Raw genomic sequence first — 27,674 nt, forward strand, 5'->3', positions numbered from 1 at the left:
GCTCAACCAGGAATCTTGCATCTGCCGCAGCTTCAGCTGGATGGTGCTGCGTGCGCTCTTCAGTATGTCCTTCTTTGACTGTGACTCGGGATCTTCAATGTGGGCTCTGTAGGCTTGGCGTTTGTCTTCCAGCAGCTGCTTGATCTCAGTGCAGTTCTCATCAAACAGCTTCAGCTGGATGGTGATGCGTGCGCTCTTCAGTATGTCTTTCTTTGACTGTGACTTGGGATCTTCAATGTGGGCTCTGTAGGCTTGGCGTTTGTCTTCCAGCAGCTGCTTGATCTCAGTGCAGTTCTCATCAAACCAGTCTTTGTGCTTCCTGACAGAAGGCCCCAGGCACTCCATGGCAGTGGTGTACACCGTCTCATGCAGTGCACCCCATGCTGCCTCCGCATTCTGGTTGTCCAGCATGGTGGACTCAAGGCGTTCCTCCAGGGTGTCACAAAGCTCTGCTTGATGTTGCCTAGCTCTAGCTTGTTGACATTCAGGCGTTTGGGTGCTTTCATGCCCCTAGGCCGTCTCTTGGGCTGGATGCGGAGGTTGAGTTTGGAGACGATAAGGCGGTAGTCTGTCCAGCACTCGGCGCCACACATGGCCCTCATGACTTGTACGTCCTGCCTGTCCCTCTTCCTGACGATGACAAAGTCGATGAGATGCCAATGCCCAGAGCCAGGATGCATCCAGGACGTCCTGTTACGGGTAGGGAGGCAGAAGATGGTGTTTGTGATAAGAAGGTTGTGCTCGGCACATGTCTGGAGAAGTAGTTGACCACTGCTGTTACAGCTGCCAACCCCATGCTTCCCAATCATGCCTTCCCAGGAGGTGCTGTCACAGCCAACTCTTGCGTTAAAGTCACCAAGAATGATGAGTTTCTCTGCGTTGGGAACGGTGGTGATGACAGCGTTCAGGTCCTCGTAGAACTTGTCCTTGATCTCATCCAGGTTGGTCATGGTGGGCGCATAGGCGCTGATAATGGTGGTAAACTTCTTCCCATTGAATAAAGGGAGTTTCATCATCATCAGGCGATCGTTCACTCTTTTCGGGGGGCCAGCCAGCTTGCCAACGAGGGTTGTCTTCACTGCAAAGCCAACTCCAGCCTCACGTCTCTCTTCAGGTCCGCGACCACTCCAAAAGAAGGTGTAGCCTGCGCCTCGCTCACAGAGTTCGCCTTCTTCTGCCAGTCTGGTCTCACTTAAGGCAGCGATGTCGATGTTGTACCTGGCTAGTTCACTCACAATGAGTGCTGTGCGTCTCTGTGGTCTGTCTGAGTCGCCTCTGTCCAGAAGCGTACGCACGTTCCATGTGGCAATGGTCAATGAGATGCTCCTTGTTTTCTTCTTTCTTTGTGTGTCGACCGCTTGAGTAGGGTCCCCGTCAGCTGCGGTATGCTGACTAGGGTGGTGTGGACCAGGCAATGTTTAGGGCACCTTTTCTAGCCCCTTCCTCATGCCATGGAGGTGAGCAGTGCTGTCCTGAAGAAGGCTGCTCAGTCGCTCAAGGGGCTGCCGATCTCCACCGCTGCTCCGGTCAGTGAAAAACGACCCTATGGCCTGAGCCGCCTGTGTGCAGGTCCACGGCTACGACTGCCAGTGTACCCACACTTGTCGCTTCTTCACTCGCCTGTCGCCACAGGGCTTGGGGAAAATGATGGTATGGGATGAAGGATGACTGATGACTTGCGCGATGGCTTTGTTTATAGTGAGGAGTTGCGCACCATCGACCTCACTCTCTTATCCGAGACCATCTGTATCCAGTGGCAAGACGAGGTCAAGATGACTGGAGATGGAAACGGATGCAGTGGATGACCAGGATGTGCCTCATCCTGCCCTCAGCACTCCACAGTGCTCTGCTGCAACTGCCTTCCTCTCCGTTGAACCATGAAGGTTTCTTCCGCAGAGTCCGCCGGATCCAGTCTTCACATGCTTGGGTAGACAAGCCCTAAATCACCGAGGGGTTGAGACCCGTCGGCTACCCTCACCTAGTTTAGCCAGCCTGTCAAAGCCGTTGCCCGGGGATTGGGCGCTGCCGCATGCTAGCAGCTTCTAGGACCCATAGGTGAGAGCTGGGTGCCGGTGGGGACCAATAGTGGACGAACCACTCCCGGAAGAGTGTGACAAGCCCCCCATCTAGAGGTACTACCCCTCCCGTGCACCCCCTAACCCCCACTTCATTCTGTGTGAAGAGATACTGACACAAAGACTCACAATTTTGATGACGTTGGCCAGTTCATTCTGCGTGACCAACTCTTGACTCTCTGACTGGCGAACAGCTTTCTGCAGGAGAACCAACTTGCTCTGAGACTTCCTGTTACACACACACCTACATGTGTCAGCGTCTTCACAATGTGCATAAATACACATCCACATGTACACACATGCTTTTTGGCATAATCATTTGCATGCACACATTCACACACACACACACAATACACACACACACACACATGCGTGCATGCATGCATATGCACACACACACACATATTACACCCTTCAAAATTGTTATCAGTTCTCTTCAGTCTTGAAGTGAGTCAAATATCAATCACAAATCACAGCTGCTACTTTCGATTACTCCACATGGGAGCATGAGTAGTTTGTACAGGACAGGAATCCAGACCCCTGCAGGAGTCTGCACCAGTGGGTCACAGTAAATATGTGTAATCAAATGAACATCCAAATTATGCTAGTATTTCACCATAATGAAACTTTTTAACAAATCACCACTGCAAAATGGAAAAGTCACAGTCAAACTGCTTTCATGTTGCACATGCCAAACAAACAGTGAAAGACAATGTGTCTGCCCTGAGCACAGGGACAACAGGACCACAGGTAACACTCCACTCACATCAAACAGCTTTCATGCTGCGCACACCAAATAAACTGACAAACAAGCCAGTCATTTCTTTGTGCTGCAAACAGGGAACTGAACCTGGGACCTAAAAACTGTCCAGTCCGACCAGCAAGGTGACATGACTTCTCACCTGACAGAGTCATGCAAGGCACTCAGTTCTGCTTTCAGCTGTTTGTTCTCTGCCTCTGTTTCAATCGCCAGCTGGGCCTGACGCTTCTGTTCTTCATCTGATGCCTGCCACAAGTCAGCATTCATTATGTGTGGTCAGTGAAGTGTGAAACAATACGCATCTCCTGTAACACACATTTCTATTATAACACACATTGCGTGTGAATTATATAATGTACAGTCACAATCTGAATTGTTGAGATAATCTTCATTTAACAAAAGCGTTAATAGACCAACAGACAGTATGTCAAAATTGTTGTGCTATATTGCCAAACTTTCAGGAGCAAGCTCATACAGTTAAACGCAAAAAGAAACAAGAGAGGCAAGGCCTTCAAGACTCACTTGTGATAAATTAAGTCCCCTAGCATTAATTACAGAGTAATTTCCCTTTTTTACTATCTGCACCAAAACGTTTGCAAAATAATTAAAAATTCCATGCTTAGCAAAAGAAGTTCCTGTTTGAACAAAAAATGATAATAATGACTCCTCTTGTTGTTGTGTCAGAATAAGAAACAGTAAATGCAGTTTGCATATAATTAGGCTTCTTTTTTTAAATTTTTTTGTGCCCATCCCAGAGGTGCAATATTGTTTTAAACAAGATGACTGGTAAGAACTGAACTTTTCCTATTTTTATGCCTAATTTGGTGTCAACTGACAAAGTATTTGCAGAGAAAATGTCAATGTTAAAGTTTACCACGGACACACAGACACACACACACACAGACAACCGAACACAGGGTTAAAACATAGACTCACTTTGTTTACACAAGTGAGTCAAAAATTGTCATGCACTCTTGGGAAGATCAAAACTTTCTGTACAGTCTGATTTCATCTCACAGCATTTTACTATGGACCAGATAATATAACAGAAAGATGAAATGTGGCAATGAAATGAACAATTCTTTGATGTTGCTGTGATTCTTCTTTCTTTCTATATTCATAAACTGCAACTCACATTTTCACTTGCAGGTATGAGTTTTCAGGGATGCGCATGAACCCTGACATAAATAACCAAGATTTTTATCTTGCTAATTCTATCTTCTGTATATGTATACATACAAAGGGGGTTAAAGCACTAACAGTCTGCAAATATGTTGATCTGGGAGAATGGAATAAAACAATCATCCCTTATCCACCAGGTGCTGATATCAGGATTGAATGATTGAACCCAGGACCCTTGAACTGAAAGTCCAACACTAACTTCTGGACTATTGCACATGTCACAGTTGTGATGATCACCCTGTTTAAGGGCTCAAGTTTTCTATCTCCATCACAGCAAAGTCATCCCCTTGCAATACAGTCATGTCAGCTTACCAGCACTTTGTTCATCATTTCCTCTGTCTCCCTTTCCATCTGTTCCCTTTCCTCAGTGACTGACCTGAAATATATCACACTTCATACATTTAATTATCATTTTTTTCTGTGGCAGTTAATCTCTTTTTCCTTTAAATGCTTGTGTAAGTTTTCCTTCTGAGTAATTTTTGGTTGTTAATAATCTATTTACAAATTAATGCTTCAAACAACTCTAATGCCTTCCTTTTTTTCCCCCCCAAAACGAGTCCATTACAGACTGATGCTTAAAAACTGAAATACGTTCACTGCCATTTTTATTTCTTTAATATAAAAGTGTGAATGATTAGCAAACATTCAAAGAAGAGATTGACTGATTCAAAAAGAAAGAAAAAAGGGTCAAATACATTATGAAGACTACATAGTGAGCCTGTATGAATGCACGACATTTTATTGCAAAACAAAACTTTAACATATAAGGCCACACCTGTAGCAGTATTGCACTGTATTGTCTTGATTCACTTTTTGTCACAACAGATTTCTGTCTGTTAAATCAGGGTTGCTCTCCCCGGAAGAACATGCCTCCACAGTGCAGCCGCACTCTTCTTTCTTGTGGAATTTTCTCCAGAATTTTGTCAGGGACAAATTTTTTGTTGCTGTGGGTTCTTTAACATGCACTTTGCACATGCTACACATGGGGCCTTGGTTTATTGTCTCATGGGAAAGTAGTGTACAATAGCATAATTTGAACTGAATCATCCATCTTCTAAACACGATTTTCTCACAGACCCACAACAGCATAACTTTAATCGAATCATCCATCTACTAAACACTATTTCCTGACAGACAGACCTCTGAAGTCCGGCCACAGAGTTGAAGTGGCTGTGCATGGAGGTGTGTTTAAGGGCTTCCAGCTGCATCTTGTCGTGCTTCTGCTTGACGTCTTTCAACTTGGACCTGGTCTCCTCCAGCTCTCGCTCCATCTCCTCCCGCTCCTGCTGGCTAGCCGTCAGTCTCTGGGTCAGGCGACTCACTGCAACACACCACATCACTGCAACACATCACATCACTGCGCCACATCACATCACTACAACACATCACCGCGCCACACCACATCACTGCAACACATCACATCACTGTGCCACAACACATCACTGCACCACATCACATCACTGCAACACATCACTGCGCCACATCACATCACTGCGCCACATCACATCACTGCAACACATCACATCACTGTGCCACAACACATCACTGCACCACATCACATCACTGCAACACATCACATCACTGTGCCACAACACATCACTGCACCACATCACATCACTGCAACACATCACTGCGCCACATCATATCACTGCGCCACATCACATCACTGCAACACATCACATCACAGTACCATATCACATCACAGTACCATATCACATCACTGTACCATATCACATCACTGCACTGCACCACATCACATCACTGCGCCACATCACATCACTGCAACACATCACATCACAGTACCATATCACATCACAGTACCATATCACATCACTGCACTGCACCACATCACATCACTGTACCATATCACATCACTGCACTGCACCACATCATATCACTGTACCATATCACATCACTGTACCACATCACTGCACTGCACCACATCACATCACTGCACTGTACCACATCGCTCCACCACATCACTGCACCACATCTAATCATGTTGTTTCCTTACAGCCCAGCAAACCACAAAGAAGCCATGTCAAAGCTGAACACCAGTCACTTCTAAAAAACAGTGAAATAGAATAAACGGTCAATTAAAACAAGGTTAGAAAGACCTATCAGAGCTGAACACCAGTCATTTCTTAAAACCAGCGGAATAGAACCAAAATAACAATAAAAGGTCAATTAAAACAATGTTAGAAAGACCAATCAGAGCTGAAAACATCTTAAAACCAGAGGAACAGAACCAAAATAACAATAAAAGGTCAATTAAAATAACGTTAGAAAGACCAATCAGAACTGAAAACGTCTTAAAACCAGCGAATAGAACCAAAATAACAATAAAAGGTCAATTAAAACAATGTTAGAAAGACCAATCAGAGCTGAAGACGTCTTAAAACCAGAGGAATAGAACCAAAATAACAATAAAAGATCAATTAAAACAATGTTAGAAAGACCAATCAGTGCTGAACATGTCTTACAACCTGAGGAATAGAACCAAAATAACAATAAAAGGTCAATCAAAACAATGTTAGAAAGACCGATCAGAGCTGAACATGTCTTACAACCTGAGGAATAGAACCAAAATAACAATAAAAGGTCAATCAAAACAATGTTAGAAAGACCGATCAGAGCTGAACATGTCTTACAACCTGAGGAATAGAACCAAAATAACAATAAAAGGTCAATCAAAACAATGTTAGAAAGACCGATCAGAGCTGAACACTTCTTAAAACCAGAGGAATAGAACCAAAATAACAATAAAAGGTCAATTAAAACAATGTTAGAAAGACCTATCAGAGCTGACCACCACTGAACACCACCGAAGTGACTCAGCAGCAGTGCAGGGTCTCCTCTGGTGTGTGGCCTCCAGGCGACCTAACATCGATGGTTCCCTGTGGACTGCCGACGCTGGAACTGCGATGGACGAACCTGGGTGTGGCCGTGTATGGGGGAATCTAAATGAGCGGCGTGGGAGTAATGCCACTGAAACGGCGCAGATAAGTTAAAAAAAGAAAAGAAAAAAAAAGTTAGAAAGACCAATCAGAGCTGAACACTTCTTAAAACCAGAGGAATAGAACCAAAATAACAATAAAGGTCAATTAAAACAATGTTAGAAAGACCAATCAGAGCTGAAAACGTCTTAAAACCAGAGGAATAGAACCAAAATAACAATAAAATGTCAATTAAAACAATGTTAGAAAGACCAATCAGAGCTGAACACTTCTTAAAACCAGAGGAACAGAACCAAAATAACAATAAAATGACAATTAAAACAATGTTAGAAAGACCAATCAGAGCTGAACACTTCTTAAAACCAGATGAATAGAACCAAAATAACAATAAAAGGTCAATTAAAGCAATGTTAGAAAGACCAATCAGACCTGAAAACGTCTTAAAACAGAGGAACAGAACCAAAATAACAATAAAAGGTTAATTAAAACAATGTTAGAAAGACCAATCAGAGCTGAACATGTCTTAAAACCAGAGGACTAGAACCAAAATAACAATAAAAGTCAATTAAAACAATGTTAAAAAGACCAAACAGAGCTGAACATGTCTTAAAACCAGAAGAATAGAACCAAAATAACAATAAAAGGTCAATTAAAACAATGTTAGAAAGACCAATCAGAGCTGAAAATGTCTTAAAGCCAGCGGAATAGAACCAAAATAACAATGAAAGGTCAATTAAAACAATGTTAGAAAGACCAATCAGAGCTCAACATGTCTTAAAACCAGCGGGACAGAACCAAAATAACAATAAAAGGACATTAAAACAATGTTAGAAAGACCAATCAGAGCTGAACACTTCTTAAAACCAGATGAATAGAACCAAAATAACAATAAAAGGTCAATCAAAACAATGTAAGAAAGACCGATCAGAGCTGAACACTTCTTAAACCCAGATGAATAGAACCAAAATAACAATAAAAGGTCAATTAAAACAATGTTAGAAAGACCAATCAGAGCTGAAAACGTCTTAAAACAGAGGAACAGAACCAAAATAACAATAAAAGGTTAATTAAAACAATGTTAGAAAGACCAATCAGAGCTGAACATGTCTTAAAACCAGAGGACTAGAACCAAAATAACAATAAAAGTCAATTAAAACAATGTTAAAAAGACCAAACAGAGCTGAACATGTCTTAAAACCAGAAGAATAGAACCAAAATAACAATAAAAGGTCAATTAAAACAATGTTAGAAAGACCAATCAGAGCTGAAAATGTCTTAAAGCCAGCGGAATAGAACCAAAATAACAATGAAAGGTCAATTAAAACAATGTTAGAAAGACCAATCAGAGCTCAACATGTCTTAAAACCAGCGGAATAGAACCAAAATAACAATAAAAGGTCAATTAAAACAATGTTAGAAAGACCAATCAGAGCTGAACACTTCTTAAAACCAGATGAATAGAACCAAAATAACAATAAAAGGACATTAAAACAATGTTAGAAAGACCAATCAGAGCTGAACATGTCTTAAAACCAGCGGAATAGAACCAAAATAACAATAAAAGGTCAATCAAAACAATGCTAAAAAGACCAATCAGAGCTGAACATGTCTTAAAACCAGCGGAACAGAACCAAAATAACAATAAAAGGACATTAAAACAATGTTAGAAAGACCAATCAGAGCTGAACACTTCTTAAAACCAGATGAATAGAACCAAAATAACAATAAAAGGTCAATCAAAACAATGTAAGAAAGACCGATCAGAGCTGAACACTTCTTAAACCCAGATGAATAGAACCAAAATAACAATAAAAGGTCAATTAAAACAATGTTAGAAAGACCAATCAGAGCTGAAAACGTCTTAAAACAGAGGAACAGAACAAAAATAACAATAAAAGGTGAATTAAAACAATGTTAGAAAGACCAATCAGAGCTGAACACGTCTTAAAACCAGAGGAATAGAACCAAAATAACAATAAAAGGTCAATTAAAACAATGTTAGAAAGACCAATCAGAGCTGAACACTTCTTAAAACCAGATAAACAGAACCAAAATAACAATAAAAGGACATTAAAACAATGTTAGAAAGACCAATCAGAGCTGAACATGTCTTAAAACCAGAGGAATAGAACCAAAATAACAATAAAAGGTCAATTAAAATAATGTTAGAAAGACCAATCAGAGCTGAACACTTCTTAAAACCAGAGGACTAGAACCAAAATAACAATAAAAGGTCAATTAAAGCAATGTTAGAAAGACCAATCAGAGCTGAACATGTCTTAAAACCAGAGGAATAGAACCAAAATAAAAGGTCAATTAAAACAATGCTAAAAAGACCAATCAGAGCTGAACATGTCTTAAAACCAGCGGAATAGAACCAAAATAAAAGGTCAATTAAAACAATGCTAAAAAGACCAATCAGAGCTGAACATGTCTTAAAACCAGCGGAATAGAACCAAAATAACAATAAAAGTCAATTAAAACAATGTTAAAAAGACCAAACAGAGCTGAACATGTCTTAAAACCAGAAGAATAGAACCAAAATAACAATAAAAGGTCAATTAAAACAATGTTAGAAAGACCAATCAGAGCTGAAAATGTCTTAAAGCCAGCGGAATAGAACCAAAATAACAATGAAAGGTCAATTAAAACAATGTTAGAAAGACCAATCAGAGCTCAACATGTCTTAAAACCAGCGGAATAGAACCAAAATAACAATAAAAGGTCAATTAAAACAATGTTAGAAAGACCAATCAGAGCTGAACACTTCTTAAAACCAGATGAATAGAACCAAAATAACAATAAAAGGACATTAAAACAATGTTAGAAAGACCAATCAGAGCTGAACATGTCTTAAAACCAGCGGAATAGAACCAAAATAACAATAAAAGGTCAATCAAAACAATGCTAAAAAGACCAATCAGAGCTGAACATGTCTTAAAACCAGCGGAACAGAACCAAAATAACAATAAAAGGACATTAAAACAATGTTAGAAAGACCAATCAGAGCTGAACACTTCTTAAAACCAGATGAATAGAACCAAAATAACAATAAAAGGTCAATCAAAACAATGTAAGAAAGACCGATCAGAGCTGAACACTTCTTAAACCCAGATGAATAGAACCAAAATAACAATAAAAGGTCAATTAAAACAATGTTAGAAAGACCAATCAGAGCTGAAAACGTCTTAAAACAGAGGAACAGAACCAAAATAACAATAAAATGTGAATTAAAACAATGTTAGAAAGACCAATCAGAGCTGAACACGTCTTAAAACCAGAGGAATAGAACCAAAATAACAATAAAAGGTCAATTAAAACAATGTTAGAAAGACCAATCAGAGCTGAACACTTCTTAAAACCAGATAAACAGAACCAAAATAACAATAAAAGGACATTAAAACAATGTTAGAAAGACCAATCAGAGCTGAACATGTCTTAAAACCAGAGGAATAGAACCAAAATAACAATAAAAGGTCAATTAAAATAATGTTAGAAAGACCAATCAGAGCTGAACACTTCTTAAAACCAGAGGACTAGAACCAAAATAACAATAAAAGGTCAATTAAAGCAATGTTAGAAAGACCAATCAGAGCTGAACATGTCTTAAAACCAGAGGAATAGAACCAAAATAAAAGGTCAATTAAAACAATGCTAAAAAGACCAATCAGAGCTGAACATGTCTTAAAACCAGCGGAATAGAACCAAAATAAAAGGTCAATTAAAACAATGCTAAAAAGACCAATCAGAGCTGAACATGTCTTAAAACCAGCGGAATAGAACCAAAATAACAATAAAAGGTCAATTAAAACAATGTTAGAAAGACCAATCAGAGCTGAACACTTCTTAAAACCAGAGGACTAGAACCAAAATAACAATAAAAGGTCAATTAAAGCAATGTTAGAAAGACCAATCAGAGCTGAACACTTCCAAAATAACAATAAAAGGTCAATTAAAACATGTTAGAAAGACCAATCAGAGCTGAACACGTCTTAAAACCAGAGGAATAGAACCAAAATAACAATAAAAGGTCAATTAAAACATGTTAGAAAGACCAATCAGAGCTGAACACGTCTTAAAACCAGATGAATAGAACCAAAATAACAATAAAATGTCAATTAAAACATGTTAGAAAGACCAATCAGAGCTGAACATTCTAAAACCAGAGGAACAGAACCAAAATAACAATAAAGGTCAATTAAAACAATGTTAGAAAGACCAATCAGAGCTGAAAACGTCTTAAAACCAGAGGAATAGAACCAAAATAACAATAAAAGGTCAATTAAAACAATGTTAGAAAGACCAATCAGAGCTGAACACTTCTTAAAACCAGCGGAATAGAACCAAAATAACAATAAAATGTCAATTAAAACAATGTTAGAAAGACCAATCAGAGCTGAACACCAGTGGAACAGAACCAAAATATTGTTAAAAGGTCAATTAAAGGTCAATTAGAAAGAACACTTTATCCACATTTCACTTACATCATGATAAAAATAGTGAAAAAATGTAAAAAGACCAATTTATCCATGTCTGTTTCAGTCCATGAAAATTGAAATAAAATTAAAGACAGTGATTTTCTTCTGAAACAGGACATCCCAAAGACTGACAGCAACAACAGCACAGCTGATGGCGTCATGCTATGCTGATGACAGTAGGCAGACTTGCTGTGAGGTTGCGGGGGTGCTTGGGTCATCAATATGTTGTTTGAAAAAAAAGAAAATAGAAAGAAAAAAAGGGTGAATATTACTGAAGGACAACCGTCACTTCTTCTGCTCATGAATGTGTACTCCCTCATTCAAATGATTTTTTTTACACCCCAATTTTTGAAAAGTCAGCCTATGAAACAGTTTTATTCCTTTAGAGCAGAAGAAATTCAAAATGGAAAGACAAAAAGGACAATGTTTCCAGACCCAAACACATGAAAAGAAATAACTCATCTTAAAAACCACTGAAATGACTCATCAGCAATGCAGGGTCTCCTCTTGTGTGTGGCCTCCAGATGATCAAATAATGCTTGCTTCCTGTGAATTGCTGGAGCTGAGACTTACTATATACAACACATACACACACGACAAACACCATACACACAGACGACAAACACCACGCACACACACACAACAAATGCCACACACACACACATTGTGCAATGGCGGACAGTTCAGACAACCATTGCTCGACTGCAGAAAAAATAACAAAAGGATGGCGTCTAGTGATGAAAGATTGACCATTTCTTATGTTAAAACGAAAACGAAAACAAAGGAAAAAAAAAAGGTATACGCAGTGAGTAATGGAAAAAAAAAATCAGAATTTTTACTTCTTGGAATTTGGCTGCCCAGTCAGTCAACAGATATCCCAAGGCCAGCCACAAAGGCTACGGAACAATGGGTGAGGCCAAAGAGGCCATGCGGCTAGCTGGTCATGCCAACCCACAAATATACGGCGAGGATGTGGACATGGCATTTATTATGGACACAGACCTGACAGAGGTGAGTGAATTGACGCGAGCCGGATACGCCGAAACCAATAATGAACAAAAAGAAAATGAACATGAAAATGGAACTGTCGCAAGTTCTGAAAGTGACGTAGATAGAAGAAACTTACTGTCTACGGGTGAACATGTTCCACAGGTTCAGAATGACCTAAACAAGAATACGTCAAAAAATGAATGTGTTTCAGACTCTCAAAATGATGTCAATCAACCAAGACATAGTACCACTAAGTGCCTATGTGAAAAAGAAAAACACCAAGAAAAGTCCCTAAAATGCTCAGACTGCAGTAGAAAAATTCATTACACATGCATTGAGCTGCCACCATACCAAGTGTGCATTTTCACCAGAACACAAAGAAAATACATTTGCAAAATATGTGCTCAATCACTATTTGATGAAAATATAGAAGAAGAAATGACCGCACAAAAACACGATTCTGACTTCAACGAAGATCATGAAAAAGCACAGCCGTCAGAAACTAGCGATGATGCTTTATATGGACTGGTAGAAATACACAGTCACAAAACGGAAAGCATTCTTCAGAACCTTGAATTGTCTGTCATAAACCTGACTGCACAGCTGCAAAAATCAGAGGAAATCAGAGGAGACGTCATGACCCAAATCATGCACATGCTGCAACCAAAATTCAGTGAAAAAAATGTCAAAGAAATGGGCATTCAAACAGACATACATCAAACAGAAACATCATCAACTCTGAGTCAAACGTTCAGTGCAGTGGTATCTACACCTACTTCACTCATGGCCCATGCGACCCCAAGTACAAAACCACAAAAAAAGAAATCTCCTCAAATGAAGGCAGTCAAAACATCAAACACCAGTAGTCTGACACAGTTTAACATCCCACACAGCAGCTCGTCAGACACCGAAAGTGACACCTCCAGCACAAGAAGCGAAGATACACGTCACTCTGATGAAGGACAACTACCTCACCTCCTTATCGTCAGTGACTCAGTACTTGGGGGTGTTGACCCAGAACGCCTTAGCAAATCATATAGTTTCAGAGTTACAATGAAAAAAGCAACAAAAATCGATGACATCACTGAAACTAAACAAAATGATGAAAATGACCCTGACGTTATCGTCATACATGTTGGTATCAACAACCTGAGAAAATCCTCCACAAGGAAAGCAAGCAAAAGAATGGCGAAAAGCGTCTCAAAACTTCAAAATCAATTAAAAAATTCCAAAACTGTCATCAGTAATATTATCCAAACATCAGATGAAACCCTGGAAGGAAAAAAAGAAGTGTATAATGCGATGGTGTTTGCCAGCCTGAAACAAAAGAAAGTGACCTTCCTTCGACATGACAACATGAAAGACAAAACAAACATCATGCGCGATGAAATACATCCAAACGAAAGAGGTTCAGGATTATTAGCCGGTAACACTGGACGCCATGTTCATAACATCGTATGGCAACAAAGAAAAACGCAACATGGACAATGTGACATCAAGACAAAAACAAACAGCAACACCTATGACCTGGGAGACACCATGAGAAGTGCCTCTGACTACAGACAGATGAGAGGAACATACAGGAATATTAACAAAACACGGAACCAAAGAAAAACACATCACAGTGAGAACCATCTGACCTCCCACCGAGATATCAAAAGATATGCCCTGGAAAAGTTTTGTCACTCAAGCCGCAGCAAAAAGGAAAATTTCCATCTCAGGAAACCTGACCAAAGAAAATATGAAATGCGTTTTGCTGAAGAACAATACTCTTACCAAAATCACAAAAATAACCACGATTTGGAGGACCAGCAAATGTACCATGAATACGCTCGGAGATACAACAAGACAGGCTACCAACACACAGAATCTCCACTTGACAACGTCCCCATGAACTCTTACCGGAACAGACGATTCACTCATCGCCATCACCACAATGATCAGCAAGATGAAAGGTGACACCGACAACATGCCGAGACCTACGGAAGTAAGGACAGTCACAACAGACATTATCAAGATCCACAAAGATTCATTTTTAATCAAACTGCAGACCAGGAAAACGATTCAGAGGAATCAGCTACGACCATGACCACAAAAAATGGCAACGAATGACATTACAACCGAAAAAACTGGGATATCAGTCATGGCGACAAATACAATGACACTGATGTTGGCCAATGGTACTAACGCCAGCTTCCTGCACAATGTGGAAAATATTTGATATTTATGTACGTCTTTGAACAATGAAACATGATACTTTAAAGATAATCTCATGGAATCTTAAAGGTTTCAAAGAAACAATTGATGGTCAAAAGATAAGTAAATTAGAAGAAAAAAATGTTCTTGATATTCTCTCAAAGTATGATATTGGTTTGGTTTTTTTAGAGGAAACTCATCTGGATAGAGAGTCAGCAAATGATATACACTTACCAGACTTTGCACCCGGAATACACTATTGTCGACCAAAACATTTAAAAGCACTGAAAGCATCAGGGGGCATATCAACTTTCATTAAGAATGACATAAGAAAAGTAGTTAAAATTTTACCACAAAACAATAGCGATACTGTTTGGTTAAAGATATGCGCCGAAGATAGAAACACATACATTGGCTGTCTATGCATACCACCATTGCACTCGTCATTTGGTAAAAATTACACAAACAGTATATGGGACAGAGTAGAATCTGACCTCGTCAGTTTATCAGCTCAAGGAAATGTAATCTTATGTGGAGACTTTAATGCCATGAGTGGTATATTACCTGATTTCATCCAAATGGATAGAGATAACAATATGTATTCACTACCTGATGATTATGTGTTCCACCCTGTCACATATAGGTGCTCAATAGATCGCACTGTCCACAAGAATGGGAGAAAACTTAGTTCTATTTGTATAGACATCAACATATGCATTCTCAATGGCAGAACACTCGGAGATTTACAAGGCTGATATACATGCTTTACACCAAAGGGAAGTAGTGTGGTTGATTACTTTCTCTGTTCTCAAAATATTTTACAAGATGTTATTGAAATGAAAGTGCATGATCTTACTCCCTACTCAGATCACTGCCCCTTGTCATTGAAGATCAATCATTCTATCCACAAAGAAACTGGCCATGTGTTACGAAATAAATTACAAGTTTCTATAGAACAAGGAGTTAGTCATGTTAACAACCCCTTTCAGGATATTGCTTTTTCTTGGGATGAAAATTCCAAAATGAAACTTAGGATAATCCTAGCATCACCAGAAATGAAAAAACGATTAAAATATATTAATGATATTTTGAATACTCAACTTTCTAACAGTACCAGTACAAATTCTATGATAAATACAGTCATAGATGAAATCACACAAATATTGCAAGACGCAGCAAAAAAAAAAAATGTCTTACATGCAGAATTAAAAAGTCTAGGAAGATAAGGCGACATAACAAAAAATGGTCTGACAAGGAATGTGTTGTACAATGCAAAGAATTAAAATCAATTCTAAATGCTTTAAACAGACACCCATTTAACAAAAATCTACATCAGAAATACTTTTATAAGAGAAAACTTTATAATAAAATGATTAAGAAAAAAAGGAGAATGTATAAATCAAAACTAGTTGACTTGCTAAACAAAGATCTAGCCAATGATCCAAATACATTATGGAAAAAATTGAAACAGCTAAAAACAATGGAAATGCATCAAAACACACAATCCCTGTCAGTTAAAAGATGGATTACCCACTTACATGAACTTATTGGAAACAAAGTTGGTATGGATGATGAAAACCAAAATACCAGTGATAATGGGATGAAAAATGGTTTTAACGATATGGATTGTAATAACACTTGTTTAGATAATGATACATCTGACACAGAAGTAATAAAAGCATGCCAAAAATTGAAGAACAACAAATCACCGGGCATAGACGGTATCAGAAATGAGATAATTAAAGCTGTTTTACCAGACTTACTTCCCACAATTAAAACAGTACTTAAATACATTCTAAAAACTGGATGTTATCCGGATTTGTGGAAAAATGGGATATCTATCCCAATTCATAAAGAGGGCAATAAATCAAACCTAAATAACTACAGAGGAATAACTATCAACTGTTCTTTAAGCAATCTACTTTGTCTAATCCTCAACAGCAGATTAAATGATTATTTAGAATCAAACAATTTACTTGCAAAAGAACAAACTGGATTTAGAAAAGGTTTTAGAACTACAGAGCATATTTTTGTGTTGTAAAAAATTGTTGATTACACCATGAAAAATAGAAAGAACAGATTATACGCATGTTTCATGGACTTCAAAAAAGTGAGCCCCACATTATTTAATATATTTATAAATGATATTTTTGATTGGCTCCCAGATACCAATTCACCAACAGTTAGTTATTCTTAAAACAAAAGTATCTCTTGTCTTTTATATGCTGATGACTTAGTATTACTTTCAAAATCTAAACATGGCCTACAGCTGAAACTAAACCAGTTACATTTATATTTTTGTAAACAATGGGGTATTGAAATCAATAGAGGCAAAAGAAAAGTCATATTTTCGAGCAGAACCACAAGCTCAAATGTTTTTTAAATGTGGAACAGAAGTTCTAGAAACAACTGAACAATATAAATACCTGGGAATAATATTCCATAAATCAGGCAATTTTGAAAAGAATATCGAACATCTGGCAAAACAAGGTAATACAGCTTCTCATATTCTTAAAAGATCTTTCAAGAATGAAAACATGAGCATCAAAATTATTTGATATTCTCGTTTCACCAATACTAACGTATGGAGCAGAAATATGGTTCCCCACTTGTGAAAAAGCAGATGCTACTTTTACCTTTGACAAACTACATAACCATTGTCTCATGAACAAATTTCCTCATGAGCATGTTCATCTAAACTTTTTTAAACAAATACTGGGTGTCCACAAAAAAGCCACAAATCTAGCAATACTTGGTGAAATAGGTAAATACCCCTTAAGTTTAAAAGTGATTTGTCAAGTAATAAAATTTTGGTTTCACATAACACAGGTACGAGAAAATTTGTATATCAAAATTGTGTATGATGACATGCTTACAGAGGAAACAAAACAGTGAACATGGATTAATTTCGTTGAAATTATATTACAGAATCTTGGTTCAGGACACGTTTGGAATAATCAGTCAATATTCAATATCCATAGACTTAGCGATGTTATAATGAATAAACTAGAATATGGATATGTTTTATTCTGGAAAAGAAACAAATCTGAAAATAAATCTAAACTACTATTCTATAATAAAATTACTCGTGAATACAGAACCAAGCCTTATTTGCTTGAAGGATATCTTAATTATAATCAAAAACAATCATTGTGCAAATTAAGGATATCCTGTCATGATTTAGCAATAGAAAAAGGCCGATATTTCAACATTCCAAAAGAAAGGAGACTATGTTTACAATGTCAAACAATAAAGGATGAATTTCATTGTGTGTGTTGGAGCTCATGTACGTTTATATGTATTTGACTGTGCTTTCATATGTGCTTGTACAAGTAAGTGTTCATCTCTGTGAGTGTGTGTTTGTGTGTGTGTGTGTGTGTGTGTGTGTGCCGTGGAAGCTGCGATACTTAGACTAGAAATGAGTGTGTGGAGGAGGGGGGTAGAGGAGGTGCACGGTAATGCGTGTGTGTGTGTGTGTGTGTGTGTGTTGGAGCTCATGTACGTTTATATGTATTTGACTGTGCTTTCATATATGTGAAACTGCATGTTTGGTGCATTTCTGTTATGCATGTGTGGGTGTATGTGTGAATGTGTGTCTTCATATGTTACATTTATTCGCTTATTTATCACCATTGTTGTCTTATTTATTTATGTTTTATTATTATCATTTTATTAGTATTACTAATATTATTACTACTACCTTTTTCTATATTATAATTATTATTTATTTATTTATTTATTTATGCAAGCTTATCTATTATTTATTCCCCCGTTTTTTTGTGTGTTTTTTTCTTTTTTTTTTTCTCAAGGCCTGACTAAGCGCGTTGGGTTACGCTGCTGGTCAGGCATCTGCTTGGCAGATGTGGTGTAGCGTATATGGTTTTATCCGAACGCAGTGACGCCTCCTTGAGCTACTGAAACTGAAACTCATTTCTTAGATGACTGCGAATTATACAAAGAAATTAGAATAGAATTCATACAAAAAATTCAAAATTCCATTCCAAATATTATTAAACCCAGTCAGCTAATACTGGAAGACAAACTTCAGGGACTGTTTGGGAAATTTGTCAGTAATTGCTGTCAAAAACGCCATAGCGTGCAAGAGTGATTCAATGTCTTGTTCAATATTTATCTATTTTTGTTTTGCTTTTTTGTGCATGGTTTCATGTAACTTTGCATGCGTGTCTTATAAACCTTGTTCAGGTTTAACTGACATTAAAACTGATTCTGATACTGATTCTGATTCTGATTCACACACACACACACACACACACACACACACACACACACTGACCTTCCTGTATGTGGGCAGAACACATGTTCTTCACCTTGCGGTGCTGTACATCCACCTGTTCTGTCAGCACCTGGTTCTCTTCCAGCACCAGTCTGGCCTGCTGCTGTAGAGCTTGCCTGGACAGTGTCATCATCAGCATCATCATCATCATCACTATCTTCTTCATCATTATCATCATCATAGTAATATGATGTGCATCTATATAGTGCTTACCCTGTGGCTCTTCGCACATGTAGAACAAGCAGGACACAGGAATATAATATAAAAAAACAAGAGAGGCAAGGCCTTCAAGACTCACTTGTGATAAATTAAGTCCCCTAGCATTAATTACAGAGTAATTTCCCTTATTTACTATCTGCACCAAAACATTTCCAAAATAAATTCCATGCTTAGCAAAAGAAGTTCCTGTTTGAACAAAAAATGATAATAATGACTCCTCTTGTTGTTGTGTCAGAATAAGCGGTCAAAGTGCCAAGTTTAGAGAATACAAAAAATATAAATATAACAGTAAATGCAGTTTGCATATAATTAGGCTTCTTTTTTAAATTTTTTTGTGCCCATCCCAGAGGTGCAATACTGTTTTAAACAAGATGACTGGAAAGAACTGAACTTTTCCTATTTTTATGCCAAATTTGGTGTCAATTGACAAAGTATTTGCAGAGAAAATGTCAATGTTAAAGTTTACCACGGACACACAGACACACAGACACACACACACACACAGACAACCGAACACCGGGTTAAAACATAGACTCACTTTGTTTACACAAGTGAGTCAAAAATTAAAGATAGAAAATTACTAAAATAAAATACTACTTTAAAAACGGTGTAACCTCATTCACACACCTCTCCCACCTCACCCCCAACTCCATACACACACACACTCACACACACACATCAACACACACACACACACACACACACAGCGCCACTGACCAGTCTGAGACAGCAATGGCAGGGCCACCCACGCTGCTGCCCCTGTGTAGGTAGCGCTGGTTTTCCCTCACCACCTCCTGGGTGCGCTCCCTCAGGGTCTGTAACTCTGCCTGGCAGCGCCGCACCACTTCCTCCTTCTCCTGGATCACATCGTCGTAGGCCAGGAACAGGGGTGCCAGGTAACGCTTGTTGATCTGTTCAAACAACAGGCACCACTACATGGCCAGGTAACGCTTGTTGATCTGTTCAGTATCAGTATCAGTATCAGTAGCTCAAGGAGGCGTCACTGCGTTCGGACAAATCCATATACGCTACACCACATCTGCCAAGCAGATGCCTGACCAGCAGCGTAACCCAACGCGCTTAGTCAGGCCTTGAGGAGAAAAAAAAGGTGAATAAATAATAGATAAGCTTACACAAATAAATAAATAAATAAATAATAACTATAATGTAAAAAAAAAAAATTAATAAAATAAAAAATAAAAAAACATCAGGCACCACTACATGGCCAGCTAACGCTTGTTGATCTGTTCAAACAACAGGCACCACTACATGGCCAGGTAACGCTTGTTGATCTGTTCAAACAACAGGCACCACTACATGGCCAGGTAACGCTTGTTGATCTGTTCAAACAACAGGCACCACTACATGGCCAGGTAACGCTTGTTGATCTGTTCAAACAACAGGCACCACTACATGGCCAGGTAACGCTTGTTGATCTGTTCAAACAACAGGCACCACTACATGGCCTGGGTAACGCTTGTTGATCTGCGCAGACAACATGACCCACTACATGGCCAGGTAACGCTTGTTGATCTGCGCAGACAACATGACCCACTACATGGCCGGTTAATGCTTGTTGATCTGCACAGACAACATGACCCACTACACAGCCAGGTAACGCTTGTTGATCTACACTGACAACATGACCCACTACATGGCCAGGTAATGCTTGTTGATCTGCGCTGACAACATGACCCACTACATGGCCAGGTAATGCTTGTTGATCTGCGCTGACAACATGACCCACTACATAGCCAGGTAACGCTTGTTGATCTACACTGACAGCATGACCCACTACATGGCCAGGTAATGCTTGTTGATCTGCGCTGACAACATGACCCACTACATAGCCAGGTAATGCTTGTTGATCTACACTGACAACATGACCCACTACATGGCCAGGTAATGCTTGTTGATCTGCGCTGACAACATGACCCACTACATAGCCAGGTAACACTTGTTCATCTGCACAGACAACATGACCCACTACACAGCCAGGTACCGCTTATTGATCTACACTGACAACATGACCCACTACATGGTCAGGTAACGCTAGTTGATCTACACTGACAGCATGACCCACTACATGGCCAGGTAACGCTTGTTGATCTGCACAGACAACATGACCCACTGCATGGCCAGGTAACGCTAGTTGATCTACACTGACAGCATGACCCACTACATGGTCAGGTAACGTTTGTTGATCTACACTGACAACATGACCCACTGCTTGGCCAGGTAACGCTTGCTGATCTGCACTGACAACATAACCCACAACAAGCAGAAGCCACCTTTCTGGAAGCATAAATAGCCTCCTCTATATGCACCATCCACACAAATGCCTATGCACACATGCATATATATATATATATATATATCATATAGATTGATAGATAGATATCCATGCACCCACCTATCTACTCTGCACATATCTACCCATCCACACACACAAACTTACACACACATATACATAAGCACACCAACAACCTTATCACACACACACACAGTATGCACACACACACACACACACACACAAACGTGTGCGCATGAACACACACACATATATACACACAGTATATACATACATAAGAACACCACCAGCTTTATCACACACAAATACAAATACACACACACACCGAACAAAACAAACACAGCAGAACAACATCATAAAAAAAACCTTCAAGCCACATTCAATCAAAAAAGAATAACAACAACAGAAAAAAAAGCAGCAGAATATCAGTTAGAAAATCACCCTTGATGTAAACACACTTACCAGCCATGCTGGGACCGGACCTTGTTGTGGCAAAGCTTGAAGCTTGGAATGCTAAACGAATGCACCAGTCACTGTCAAAGCATTGTTAGAGGGGCCTAAAGCAGCACACACACAAAAAACAACAACGACAACACACACACACACAAACACACACACAAAACGCCACCATCACTGTCCAAACTCCCACATCCACCAACATCTAAACTTCAAAACATTAAGAAGAGATGCTGTAGGTAACAATAAGCATGTGTGTGCACATATATATTCATACACAAACACATGCATTAACACCACCACTGCCTCCAAAAACAATTACAAATCTGCTCTTTAACCTCTTGACTGCGCTGTTGACGTACAGCATACGTCATGAAATGTCGCTCACCAATGCTGCATTGACGTGCGCCGTACGTCATGTAACATCGTTCTATGTTTCAAGTCCCCGCATTACAGAAAATACAGTCTGTTGACCATTAACCCTTTCGCTGCCAGGAAAATAAGATTTAAGTGAAATCTATTTGCCAGGGTTTTTTTCACAAAAAACGGGTATAAATTTTCCAAAAATTCTGTGCTCTTTGTTATTGGAGAAAGACCCATAAAAGTATATATTTTCTGAAAGGTAAATGAATAAAGAATACAAAACACATGCTGTTTTCCCATTTTATATATTTTTAGTGACATGCTGTTGTTTTGAAATCAGTGTTTTGTTTTTTGTCACATTTTCAACTTGTTCATTACAAACATTAGTCATGTAATTTGCACAAAAACATCATATTTTCTGGACAAATGGATATCTGCAAACACAAAATCATACTAGAACAACCACAATATATATATATTTTTTTAAGAGATAGATACACAATACATTGTGACTTCTCCAAGTGATAAGATGGATGTGAGGCCACGCCCCCTCAGTCTCTACCCCCCTCCTCCTCACCCCTCTCACACGGTCACTTGATTCAGTTCTCATCAGACCGCGTTGGCTGCGTGCCAAGAATATCGCTCTGCTGCTAATTCGGTCATCTGTCGTCTGCTAACATCTGTACAGCCGGCATCACTCACTGACAGTCGCATCTTGGCCACTCTCTTGATTACTCCCTTTATTTTCTATCAGATCGTCCTATAAATGTTCATCTCTATCTTCTCCTTCGAATTTACGCTTCAATTCTTTCTGAGCATCAGCTAAAGAAAGAAATCATGGTTGATTTAGTTCGTCACGATCGCATGTCTTGAGCACGGTGTCAGTCCGACATTTTGTTGAGCGAGCGAGGAGAGAAGTCAGGCAAACACTTGGACAGTGACCCAACCAAAACGTTCAAATAAAGGACTGCTTCATGACGTAGATGGGGTTTCTAGCTATGAATAGAATCTAGAGAGATTCCCCAGGCTAAAGCTACCACTATTTTTGCCAAGGAAGTGAATGCAAACCAGGGAAAAGTCAGAATATTTCGATGACGAGTTATCTCGTCATGCAGGCAGCGAAGCATACATGCTTGCCATGACGAGTTATCTCGTCATGCAGGCAGCCTAGGGGTTAAGTTAGCTTTCCTGAGAGAACTTTATCTCCTGAGTTCCATAAGCTAAAATTATTCACCACATCTAACATATTTATGGCGAAAGTTTTACAAGTTTGTATGAAGCTCAAGTTGTGTTTGCAAAGCCATGGCTGAACGCAAACAAACCCCAACACTTGCACTAGTAATGGAAGAACTCCTTCACAATGCAAATAGTAGAGATGAAGATTGTGGACTGAATGAGACAGAAATGCCTGAAATTGATGCTGAAGACGCTGATTTTGATAAGGAGGGTGGTGAGAGGTGGAGTTGCTTGACAAAACTGAAGACAGACATGCTCAGCTGATTCAAGATGCAGGTGGGTGTTAACGAGGTTTTTCAGTTTATTATTTGCTTTCTGTTTGTTGTAACAATGAATATGACTGCATTGTGTGTGTTTTGAATGTGTTAGCTGTGGTAAGTAGCTTCGTCAGTCACTTATCAGTGTGTGTGGGTGAGAGACAGTCACGTGTGTGTGGTTCGTCCGTTGGGATTGACGAGGACCATCTGGTCATCCTGGGGGTGGGTGGGTTGGGCTCTGTGGGTGCGCAGATGACTGGTCAGGCCAATCCGTGCCCGGAAGGTTGTGACACAGTGTGGACAGGGGATGGTGGCAGCTGTCGGGGACTTGCTGGCACTGCTTTTCCTGGCCTGTCTGCGTTGCTCTGCTGCAGCGATTCTGTTGGCCTCACAGGATTTGGCGCCTTTGTGGACAGCTGAACGCCACTTTGGTCTGTCCATTGCATTCAGCTCCCATGTGTCGTGGCTGATGTTGAAGGCCTTCAGAGAAGCTTTCAGAATGTCTTTGAAGCGCTTCTTTTGGCCTCCATGGGAGCGCTTGCCATGTTGGAGTTCGCCGTACAGCAGTTTCTTGGGGAGCCGGTGGTCTGGCATGCGAACTACATGGCCTGCCCAGCGCAACTGGGCCTGCATCAAGATGGTGTAGATGCTGGGCAAGTTTGCACGAGTGAGCACCTCTGTGTCAGGGATCTTCTCTTGCCACTTTATGCCGAGAAGTTTTCTGAGGCTGGTGGTGTGGAAGTGGTTCAGCTTTTTGGCGTTTGTAGACCGTCCATGATTCACATCCATAGAGTAGTGTGGTGAGAAATATGGCCTTGTATACTTTGAGCTTCGTCTCCAGGGTGATGCCTCTCCTGTTCCAAACGTTCTTATGGAGTCTGCCGAAGGTAGCGCTGGCTTTGGCGAGTCTGGCATTCACCTCATCGTCGATGACAACTGTGCGAGAGAGTGTACTGCCCAGGTATGTGAACTTGTCCACCGTGTTCAGTCGTTGCCCGTTGATGAAGATGTTTGGTTCAGCGTAAGGCTTTCCTGGAGCTGGCTGGTGCATCACCTCAGTCTTCTTTGTGCTGATTGTGAGGCCAAAGTTGTCACATGCAGCAGAGAACTTGTCGACACTGTATTGCATGTCAGCTTCGGAGGCAGCGTTGAGAGCACAGTCATCAGCAAACAGGAAGTCGTTGACGGTGTCTGTCCTCACTTTGGTTTTTGCTTGAAGCCTCCTGAGGTTGAAGAGTGAGCCATGTGTGCGGTACCTGATGCCAATGCCTACGTCAGCGTCTCTGAAGGCATCTGTCAGCATGGCTGAAAACATGAGACTGAACAGGGTGGGGGCAAGAACACACCCTTGCTTGACTCCATTGGCAGGGAATGGTTCTGAAGTCTCTCCGTTGTCTTGGACTCGGGCCAGCATCCCATCATGTAGTTGCCGTATGATGGTGATGAACTTTCTGGGACATCCGTACTTCGCCATGATTCTCCAAAGGCCATCTCTGCTAACAGTATTGAAGGCCTTGGTCAGATCGACATAGGTGGAGTAAAGGTCGGCGTTCTGTTCCTGACACTTCTCCTGGAGCTGCCTGGCAGCAAACACCATGTCGATAGTCCCCGCATTCTTTCTGGAAGCCACACTGGCTCTCTGGTAGGAGACCTTGCTCAAGGTGCGCTATGAGACGGTTGAGTAGCACTCTGGCCAGAGTCTTGCCTGCGACGGACAGCAGGGATATTCCACGATGGTTGTCACAGGCCTGACGATTTCCTTTGCGCTTGTACAGGTGTATGATGGAAGCGTCTTTGAAGTCCTGTGGAACTGCCTCATGCTGCCAGATGAGCTTGAACAGCTGATGAAGCTTATCAGTCAGCGCCATACCACCTTCTTTGTAGACCTCAGCTGGAATGGAGTCTAAGCCAGGGGCTTTGCCATTGGATAGCAGAAGGATAGCTTTCTGGGTCTCCTCCAAAGTTGGAATGGCATCCAACGACTCACTGACTGGCACCTGGGGGAGTCGGTCAATGGCTTCATCATTGATGGTGGAGGGGCGGTTCAGTACGCTGTCAAAGTGTTCAGCCCATCTCTCAAGGATCCCGTCCTTGTCAGTGATCAGGGTAGAACCATCAGCACTGAGGAGTGGAGCAGATCCGGAGGTGGTGGGACCGTAGACTTCTTTCAGGCCGTTATAGAAGTTCTTCATGTCGTTCCTGTCTGCAAAGCCCTGGATCTCATCAGCTTTGTTGCTCAACCAGGAATCCTGCATCTGCCGCAGCTTCAGCTGGATGGTGCTGCGTGCGCTCTTCAGTATGTCCTTCTTTGACTGTGACTTGGGATCTTCAATGTGGGCTCTGTAGGCTTGGTGTTTGTCTTCTAGCAGCTACTTGATCTCAGTGCAGTTCTCATCAAACCAGTCTTTGTGCTTCCTGACAGAAGGCCCCAGGCACTCCATGGCAGTGTTGTACACGGTCTCATGCAGTGCGCCCCATGCTGCCTCCACATTCTGGTTGTCCAGCACGGTGGACTCAAGGCGTTCCTCCAGGGTGTCAGCAAAGCTCTGCTTGATGTTGCCTAGCTCCAGCTTGTTGACATTCAGTTGTTTGAGTGCTTTCATGCCCTGAGGCCGTCTCTTGGGCTGGATGTGGAGGTCTGTCCAGCACTCGGCGCCGCAGATGGCCCTCGTGACTCGTACATCCTGCCTGTCCCTCTTCCTGACGATGACAAAGTCGATGAGATGCCAATGCCCAGAGCGAGGATGCATCCAGGACATCCTGTTACAGGTAGGGAGGCAGAAGATGGTGTTTGTGATAAGAAGGTCGTACTCGGCACATGTCTGGAGAAGTAGTTGGCCATTGCTGTTACAGTTACCAACCCCATGCTTCCCAATCACACCTTCCCAGGAGGTGCTGTCACAACCAACTCTCGCGTTAAAGTCACCAAGAATGATGAGCTTGTCTGAGTTGGGAACAGTGGTGATGACAGCGTTCAGGTCCTCGTAGAACTTGTTCTTGATCTCATCCGGGTTGGTCATGGTGGGCGTGTAGGCACTGACAATGGTGGTAAACTTCTTCCCGTTGCATATAGGGAGTTTCATCGTCATCAGGCGATCGTTCACTCCTTTCGGGGGGCCAGCCAGCTTGCCAACAAGGGTTGTCTTCACTGCAAAGCCAACTCCAGCCTCACATCTCTCTTCAGGTCCGCAACCACTCCAAAAGAAGGTGTAGCCTGCGCCTCGCTCACAGAGTTCGCCTTCTTCTGCCAGTCTGGTCTCACTTAAGGCAGCGATGTTGATGTTGTACCTGGCTAATTCACTTGCAATGAGTGCTGTGCGTCTCTGTGGTCTGGCTGAGTCGCCTCTTAGCTGTGGTAAGTAGCTTCGTCAGTCACTGATCAATGTGTGTGGGTGAGAGACAGTCACATGTGTACTGTGTGTGACCATCACAGCCCAAGGAGGCTTGGCTTGCTGGCTGGCTCATTGTTGATGACAGCGTGTGTCGCTTGCCTAGAGCTTTCTGTGTGTTTGTTCCCGAGTGTGTATTGGTTTGTTGTTGTTGTTATTGTTGTTTTGTGTGTGTGTGTGTGTGGGGGGGGGGGGTGGCCAGGGGGGAAGGGGGGTGGCCAAGGGGGGGAGGGGGGAAGGAGATGTTTATAAAACTGAAATTAAAGAATGAAATACAGAATTGTATTTGTAAATGCAACACTTGTAGAAGTGTGTGTGTGTGTGTGTGTGTGTGTGTGTGTGTGTGTGTTGTCATTTTGTTTTGTATGAGAAAGAGAGAATGAAGGGGGTGTGGCATACCATGAACCAGTTTCAGTGTGTGTGTGTGTTGGGGGTTTGGGGTGGGGGTGGGGGGGCGGGGTAGGTGTGTGTGTGTTTATATTTCAGCTTCTGAAAACAATCAGAAATAAAA

General features: G+C 40.8%; 1 protein-coding gene across 3 annotated transcripts in view; it reads right to left on the reverse strand.

The window, feature by feature from the left end:
- The window catches only part of LOC143300357 (uncharacterized), a 92,157-nt gene that overhangs the window by 22,824 nt on the left and 41,659 nt on the right, over nucleotides 1-27,674 (reverse strand). For 2 of the 3 annotated variants that reach the window (XM_076613967.1, XM_076613965.1), the window contains 7 exons: nucleotides 21,925-21,975; nucleotides 19,869-20,062; nucleotides 18,933-19,048; nucleotides 5,158-5,338; nucleotides 4,330-4,393; nucleotides 2,978-3,081; nucleotides 2,205-2,304 (listed from right to left, as the gene is read on the reverse strand). In XM_076613967.1, the coding sequence (XP_076470082.1) occupies nucleotides 2,205-2,304; nucleotides 2,978-3,081; nucleotides 4,330-4,393; nucleotides 5,158-5,338; nucleotides 18,933-19,048; nucleotides 19,869-20,062; nucleotides 21,925-21,975 (810 nt within the window). The remainder of the gene's footprint in view (nucleotides 1-2,204; nucleotides 2,305-2,977; nucleotides 3,082-4,329; nucleotides 4,394-5,157; nucleotides 5,339-18,932; nucleotides 19,049-19,868; nucleotides 20,063-21,924; nucleotides 21,976-27,674) is intronic. The other variant, XM_076613966.1, reaches the window with a different exon arrangement.

Source organism: Babylonia areolata, chromosome 26 (assembly GCF_041734735.1).
Source record: "Babylonia areolata isolate BAREFJ2019XMU chromosome 26, ASM4173473v1, whole genome shotgun sequence".
In the NCBI taxonomy this organism is placed as follows: Eukaryota; Metazoa; Mollusca; class Gastropoda; order Neogastropoda; family Buccinidae; genus Babylonia; species Babylonia areolata.